This window comes from Orycteropus afer, unplaced genomic scaffold (assembly GCF_000298275.1).
Source record: "Orycteropus afer afer isolate SDZICR_OR568_19922 unplaced genomic scaffold, OryAfe1.0 scaffold00162, whole genome shotgun sequence".
Classification (NCBI taxonomy): Eukaryota; Metazoa; Chordata; class Mammalia; order Tubulidentata; family Orycteropodidae; genus Orycteropus; species Orycteropus afer.
Genome location: NW_006921749.1, coordinates 322,663 through 331,314, shown reverse-complemented (window position 1 = coordinate 331,314; position 8,652 = coordinate 322,663). Strand labels below are relative to the sequence as shown.

The following is an 8,652-nucleotide window of genomic DNA, read 5'->3' as shown; positions in this document are numbered from 1 at the left end:
TTTTCTTTGTTGAAGAGGGTCTGTGCAATCCTTCTGCCTAGTCCGCCATCTTGCCCCCCTCTTCCTTTCATCTTGAAACATTTCTCTCTCTTGGTTTACATGCCATCACCTGCTTCTAATTTTCTCCTTGCCTCTGTGGGAGATAATGTAGCCCAGAAATCACAGTCCTTTGGCCTGTGTTCAGTCCCAGCCCTGCCATTTGCTTGCTGGTCGTGTAATTGAGTCACCAAACCTTTCTAAGCCAGAATGTATCTTCATTCTGCAAAATAGAGTTTCACTGAGATGATCCATACGAAGCTCTGAGCATAGCTCCTGGCTTACTGCCTTATTTAGCACTGGTAGTTGCCATTCTGATTGTGGCTGGCCTTCTCTTCTCATTCTCTTGTGTGTTAGCCTCTCCTCATGCAGTTTCATTTACTATCTATATATGCTGATAACTTACAAGCCTGTTTCTGTTCTATCTGTCCCTCACTCTTCTCTTTTATTGTGGTGAAATGTCATACTAATCATTCTACTCCCTATTCAAAAAGTGAATCATCCTAAGCAGTTTCCTTACCCTTTAACTCCTGGTCCTATGTTTTCCTTTCCATTTCTATTGTTCCCGCTATAGGTCAGGTTCTCCTTGGCTTTTTCCTGTATGAATAGTTTTTAAAATTGGTGGTTTAGTGATAGAACTCTCACTTTCTATGTGGGAGACCCACGTTGAATCCCAGCCAGAACACGCCATGCATAGCCATGCCTGTCTATCAGTGGTGATTTCTGTGTTGCCTTGATGCTAAATAGGTTTCACTGGGGCGTCAGGACTAAGGTGGACTAGGGAGAAAAGCCTGGTGATCTACTGCAGAAAATCAGCCAGTGAAAACCCTATGGATCACAACAGTGTGATGCACAGCTGATCATAGGGATGGCATGGAACCCAGCAGCATTTAGTTCCTTTGTGTATGGGGGTGGCCATGAGTCAGAGGCTGGCTCAGTGACAGCTAACGACAGCAGCAGCAGTTTTCAAGCAGTCTTCTTGTCATGACTACTAGGTATTGTATTTTGTGTAAATACTATGCCCATATAAATAATACACACTCACATATAACAGGCAGAAATGACAAAATTCTGTAAAAAAGTTCTGACATTGAGTGGCCATGCATACGTGACACATGTATGTGACAGTTCCAGAAATTAATTTTGGTCTCATTCCACTCTCATTCAATAGTCTGAAACTGTTACTTTTTGTTCATATTTGTATGATAAAGCTATAAGCTGTGGTCAAGAAGTCATGGATGGAGTTTTGTAATACTCAGTAATTGGAAAATATACAATTCAAACTGTACATTTGCTCTGGGGCAGTTTGCAGTTGGGCCTGAGAGCAGTGCAGCTCCTTGTAGTTGATCTGCACTCCAGTATGTCACACCAGAGGTGAGCAGAGGGTTGGGTAGAGGACTGCATGTGGGGCTCCCATAGCCTGAGCAGTGGGTGGTTCCATAGCAGGCAGGGGCTGTTGCCTGTGTGCTCTGGGTCCTGCAGTGCTGGCCCCATGTGAAGCTGGGTGGCAGGATGATGCAGGTCTGCACTGTCCTGACACTACACGGCCTCTGGACAGGACCCATCACATCTGAGTGAGGGATGCATGACCCCTGTGTGCCTGCAGTCTCATGCCCTCCATCTCTGTGGTATCTATATAGGTGGAAGATTCAAATAGCTTAAGCATGGTGGCTGGCCAGCTAGCCAAATGGCAGGGCAGAGTGTATGCAGCTGCGGTGTGCTGGCCTTGCCCACCTAAGCTGCCTCTGCAGCCTAGGGTATGCAAACCTGTGCAACTCCTGTGGTGGGACTGTTTCTGGGGTGGAAAAAGTGGTTTCTTTCTGCATTGGAGAAAGTGGTTTGCAGAGCAGGGAAGGAATCCTACTGGGGAGGGGCTGCTTTAGAAACTAGAGGACTGGTGAGGGTCTGCTGCTGGGAATCAAACTTTGGCTTCAATGGGCACCAAGATGAATGAAGGCTTACCATTAAATCCATTGGACAGAAAGAGAAAACGGAAATTGAAGTCAGCAACATGTAAAAAATATTGTTATAGCATGCTTATGAAAATAATGCATGGTATGTAAAAACGTATAGTGCTTGTTATTATTGTAAAAGTACAGTAGTCTAGTCCATTGTCTCCACTGCTGCCAGAATAATATTACTATGCAGTACTGTTGGCATTTTTCTTTGCTTAAACATCCTCCAGTCCTGTTGCCTACAGGGTGAAGCCTGAATTCCTTAACATGGCTTTGCCGTGCTCCTCTCCCCACACTGTGACCTCCCCCTTGTTTGTTTTCCTATCCAACCTTACCTCTTGTTCTAATCTGTTGAAAGAGTGACATGTTGTCCAAAATACTAGTTTGTTTCCTTCTACAAGTCTTCTGTGTGTGTTGAATACCCTCCTGCATGTCTCTACTTTCCTGAACATGCTTGGCAAATGCAGTTTTTCTGATTCTTTTCCTTCCGCCTTGCCCCAACCCAGTCAGCTGACCACTCCTTCAATATTACAATATTTGGCACATGGAAGACATTAAAAAAAAAAAGGCTCTTGAATGAGTAAACAGACACGTGGACTTCCATATGAATTATTATACCAAAACCAAAACCCACTGCCATCTAGTTGAATCCAACTCACAGTGCAGAGTAGAACTGCCTTATAGGGTTTCTAAGGCTCTAAATCTTTTCAGAAGCAGACTGCCTCATCTTTCTCCTGTGGCTAGTATCTTTGAACCACTGACCTTTTGGTTAGCAGCTGAATGCTTTAACCACTGCACCACCAGAACTCCTTGCATTATTGCACAGTTAGTATTAAATTCTCACATTAAATAACTTGGGACGTCTATTCATTTTTCAGATGATATTGATGATGTCTTCATAATTGAAATGGTTCCATTAAACAGAGAGAAACTGACAATTTGTCCTGAAAAAAAAATAATCTTGACCTACACTAATTTTGAAGGAGTATCCTCTCAAGTAAATCTTACCAATTTCCTTTTCAATATTTTGCTGCTTTTATTTATTTTGCTCCTTTTAATTAAATTAAAACATATAAAATTGCCAATATTCAATCATTTTTACCTTCAGTTTCATATGGCTCTATGTGTAGAACCAGTAGAAGGGAATTTATTGGTCTTCACATATCTGTGTTCTTTAAATGGTGTGGAAATGGAGGCTAGCCTAGCTGTGGGTGGGTTTGCCAGTTAGTAGAATAAAGAGCTCTAGCTTAACGTCATGACCACCCCATAAGACAAATGGGAAAGAGGCTTTTCCCTCTCTCCTTTTTTCCAGTTGGCCACAATCCTTTGTTTAGATTAGAGACAGGGAGTGAAAGCTGCTACTAGTCAACACTGTGGGGCTGGGAGATCAAACCAGGAAACACTCCTCTTCTCTTGGAATGTGTTTCTCTGGACTCATGATCATAACACTTAATACTATGGACCTTCATGAGCTCAGGTTTTCATGGAGGATCTTGCATAGCTGATTCTGTCTCCTGGCCCTATGAAGGTGACTTTTCATGTGGTGTAATTCAGAGCCACTAAAGAGAGAAGGTCCTTGAGCGGACATGGAATCACATGGTTGCTTATTTCCTTGTTGGCATTCTTCCACATGAAAGTTCTTCCACATGGCTATCTCCTGCTATTATCTTTGTTTTTTTTTTTTTAATTGGAGTAGTATTGTTATTGTTGGCAAATACAGTAATTGGAGGCTGAGGTGGCATGTATATGTGTGTGTGTGTATGGATATAATTTGCCTTAGGTGACTGTACTTACATACATTCATAATAAAAGACATGATTATAAACCAGGCTAGGTATGTGTTCCTCCCCTGCCCATCTCCTCCCCCCCCCAGCTGTTTCCTTCTCAGTTTCATAAGGTGGCCTAATAAGAGTTTTGAGGAACTTTAAAAAGATTTATTGGTAAAAGTAAGTGATGGGAGACTACTCCAGTCACAACATTTTATCATTGTTTTCTCTGAGTACACATATGGAACAATGTAATTCACATAAAAGGTAAATCATGAGCATTACTTTGTGTAGTACATGATTTAGAAACACTGGCATTTTCACAAGGATAATATTTATGGCTCAGTATTAGTAAAGCATTCTGACCCTAAAGATCTAATGAAGTTGCATACTTATATGGAAATATTAAAATATTTTGATGATTGAAAATATTATATATGATACATAATACATAGCAATACATAGCAGGAAACTTTACAAGAAAGGAAGAATGTCTTCTAATAATGTTCTAAATTCAAAGACTTGTACTTCTCTGGCACATGAACCACCAAATAACTTTTCAGAATTTGTTGGGTTATCTTAAAATCCCTAAGTATATTGAAACAGGATTAGATTAAAGTCAAGAGCGTTGCTTAGAATTGAGTGCTCAGGGTAGGGCATCAAGTTTTAATGCAGGCTCAACCTGGTCCTAGATCACAGTGGGAAAAGCCTTAATGAGAGTAACTCTACAAGGAAGTGCCCTCTCGGAACCCACAGGTATTAGTGGGGCTTGATCACCTGAATGGAAGGGAGCTTTTGGAGTGAGCCTTTCTGCTACTGGTGTTGCAAGCAGACGAGGACACTTGGTCCTGCTAACCCACAATACAAATGGGCAAATGGTCATTTTTCATTTCCAGCATGGTCACAGATCTTATCAAATGGTAAATTTATTTAAAGACTTAACATGATATAAAGCAAGTGGCTTACTGCTTATATTACTTGCTTTGTTATAATTAGCTATGATATGGATAATATCTTTATATTTTCTTTTCCTAGGTTCTCATGGGCACTGTGACTGACTTCCCTGGATTTGATGAGCGGGCTGATGCAGAAACTCTTCGGAAGGCCATGAAAGGCCTGGGTAAATCCAGCCATTTTTATGTTCTCAGGAAATGTGACATTTGTTTTTTTAACCAAAAGGTCCTCAATTTTCATATTATTATATTTAGGAATTTTGTTAAGAAATTTCTAGAAAGAGAAAAGATACATTAAGGTAACAAAATAATATGACTGACTATACCTAACTCATTCTCTAGAAATGAATGGGAAGTAAAATTCAGCTTCTTTGCTTCATAGCTTTTCAGCTTTCCCTGATGAAAACTGGTTGAGTAGATAAGCAGACACCACTGATAGAGATCAGCCACAGAGCTCTTTGTTCCCTACGCCCAATCAGATAACTTATTCCGTTTTCTGAAAAAAACACAAAAACACTCTGGAAAGGAAATAAGGAAAACAATACCATTTATAATAGCTAACAAAAAGATAAAATACTTAGGAATAAATCTTACTAAAGACACATACAAAGAAAACTACAACACACTACTATAAGAAACTATAAGAGACCTACATAAATGGAAGAACATATCATGCTATTGGTAGGAAGACTGAACATTGTGAAAATGTCAGTACTACCCAAAGCAATCAGTGGATTCAGTGCAATCCCGATCCAGATTCCATCAGCATTCTTTATGGACTTGGAGAAACCAATCACTAATTTTATATGGAAAGGAAAGAGACCTCAGATAAGCAAAAGCAAAACCAAACCAAACTCTGTTGTCGAGTCAGTCCTGAGTCAGCAACCCCTCCTTGGGTTTCCAAGGCAGTATCTCTACAAAAGTTAGATTGCTCGATCTTCCAAGAAGTGACTGATGGCTTTGAACCGCCAGCCTTCTGGATAGCAGTCAAATGCCTTAGGCACTATGCCACCAGAGTTCCTTCAGCACCACTACAGAGGAACAGAGTAGAAAGTCTCACATTCCCCGATCTTGAAGCCTACAATACAGACCAATAGTGAAAACAACCTGGTATTGGTCCAGTGACAGACATATAGACCAGTGGAACAGAATTGAGAATACAGAAATGGATCCAACCATCTACGGACAGCTGATCTTTGACAAAGGACTGAGACCCGTTAAATGAGGAAGAGATACTCTATTTAACAAATGGTGCTAGCAGACCTGGATATCCATTTTCAGAAAATGAAACAAAATCCATACCTCACATTGTACACAAAAACTAACTCAAGATGGGTCAAAAGACCTAAAGGTAAAACCTGAAAATATGAAGGAAAAATAGAGGCAAATTTGTCTGTTGAACAGTGACACTGGTAGGGGGCATTCATTAGAATAGTCAACCATGGGAGATCAGAAGGGCAGCATTTGAGTTGGGAGAAAGCTCAGAGGATAGGAATACATAGGAAAGAAGGACACAGGGAGGAAGTGGACAGAGAGCTGTTACATCACGGGAATTGTAATCAGTGTCACAAAACACAATGTGTATGAGCTAGTGAGTGGAAAACGAACTTGCTCTGTAAACTTCCACCCAAATCACAATAAAAATTAAAAAAAAACAAAAAACCCCAACTCTATTGCCATCTGTCAGTTCCTACACATAACAACCACATGTGTCACAGTAGAGATGGGCTCTGTAGGGTTTTCAGTGGCTGATTTTTCCGTAGTAGATCACCAGAGCTTTCTTCTAAAAGCATTAGCTTCTCAAACCACCAAATTTTTGGTTAGCAGCTTAACTATTTGTACCACCCAGGGACCCCTTCTCCTTCCTACCCTATAGAAAACTCCCATGTAGAGGATTTTCACATGCAGCTAATCTCTCTGTCCTCAGGATCCTTCCATCTTAGTGCCCATAGGTACAAACTCAGCTCTGATCTGTCACTCTCCCTTCTGAGCAGCATGTGTGATTTTGAATTATAGCAGGATTACTCACAGGCTTTCTGGTCTGGCCAGACCTTCAACATTAGCGTCAGGCCACTTACCATTTGCTGTGTTCTCTAATCTAAGCACTCTGGATTGTCTGCTATTCATGAAAGCCCTGTATTTTCCTATAGCTGCACTTCTCCCTCATCCTAAAAGACTGTCATTCTTCCCTGCTTCACTGCCTGTCGAAATTTCATCCTTCAATGTCGTTTTGGGTTTGAAGCTTTTCCCTAAACTCCCTATCAGCTAGGAGAACCTCCCTTGAACCCTATGTAACATGTAGAGCCTCTTCTGAGGATCTGCCTTAATTCACAGTTCTTTCTTTGTTTTTGTATTTTCATGCTAAATTGTCTGTTACTCAAAGCCAGGGTCTGTATCTTTCTCCACTCTGAATTCTGTAACACCCAGCATTCTGTGTCTTGTGAATAGTACTATAGATATTTGAGTAACTATTTGGTTGCATGGAAAGCTCTGTACACTCAGATTTTAAAAAGTTGGAAGTATTTTCCTACCTATCTCACAGTATGTCAAATAGTATAAGTTGGAAATACAACATTTTATATATTAGAAATTTAAATAGATATACAAATATCTGCATTTATGAATGTTTTGTATTTTCACATAGATAAAGAAATAAAGCAACTGGGTTACTGGTGGCAAAGGTATTGGGAGGGTGAGCATGTCAGAGAATAGAGTAATTGTTTAAACATAAATTGCAGGCACCGATGAGGAGACCATTCTGACTTTGTTGACATCTCGAAGTAATGCTCAGCGCCAGGAAATCATTGCGGCCTTTAAAACACTCTTTGGCAGGGTAAGACGCCACTTCATCTCAGTAGTCAGGAGCGCATAATAAGGAGCGTAACCCGTTATGTATTAGAATATCATTAAATATTGAGAGAAAACAAAAAATTGTGTGGTTAGGGATATATACCAGATTTTGTTGTTTATAGAAATACATTTATATGTCTTTTGGGAAAAGTTTTGTTAAAACAGATTCTTAAAAGTAAAATATTTTTAGCCTACTTTTTAAGGTATTCATTTTTTAAAAAACTCTTTAAGGTTAAGAAAAACATTTTTAAAAGTTAATACCCTAATGTATAAATAACTTTGCTTTAGCTTTAGGTCAGATGTTAAAAGTAACCAGGGAGGAACATACTTCTTAGTACAGTCAACCACAAGAGATCAAAAGGGCAGTATTTGCCCAAAAACAAAGCTCAGAAGGCAGGAGTGGGGAGGAAAGAAGACCTAATAGAAACAGAACCTGGGAAGCAAGTGGGAAGAGTGCCATTACATTAAGGAGATTGCAACCAGTGTCACGGAACAAAACACGTGTAAATTGTTGAATGGAAAACTAATTTGCTCTGTAAACTTTCACCCAAACTACAATGAAAATTTCAAGTAAGGAAAAAAAAAGTACTTATTTAGAACTATGGGGTTTTTGGTTAGCAGATGTATCTTCCTGTTCCTACTTGGTAACCCCAATAGTTTGTTTTAAAACTGAGTAAGTTAGGAATTTTCTAAAATCATTTTTCATACCATTCTAACACCTATTTCAAAATATAAAGAAGAATTCATTTACATTCAGGAAGAATCTTAAAATTTCTGCCTGGTTAACAAATTTGTGTTTTGTGCAATAGGATCTTCTGGATGATTTGAAATCAGAACTGACTGGAAAATTTGAAAAATTAATTGTGGCTCTGATGAAACCCTCTCATCTTTATGATGCCTATGAATTGAAGCATGCTCTTAAGGTAAAAAGATGAGTAAAAGGAAAATTTCTGCCATGAGAAATATTTTATTTACATAATTGCTTTATCTTGTTTTTTGTTCTAACCCATTTATTTGAATTATTTCAATGAGGGTTTCTTGCAAGACAAAAATATATGGGAGTCAATAAGAAGAAAAGGAAGGATAAAAAAA

At 39.4% G+C, this 8,652-nt stretch overlaps 1 protein-coding gene across 1 annotated transcript in view; it reads left to right on the top strand.

Annotated features, from left to right (window-relative positions):
* The window catches only part of ANXA5 (annexin A5), an 80,305-nt gene that overhangs the window by 37,219 nt on the left and 34,434 nt on the right, over window positions 1-8,652 (top strand). Inside the window, exons 2-4 of the mRNA XM_007946467.2 lie at window positions 4,793-4,877; window positions 7,449-7,543; window positions 8,370-8,483. Coding sequence (XP_007944658.2) covers window positions 4,793-4,877; window positions 7,449-7,543; window positions 8,370-8,483 — 294 coding nt within the window. The remainder of the gene's footprint in view (window positions 1-4,792; window positions 4,878-7,448; window positions 7,544-8,369; window positions 8,484-8,652) is intronic.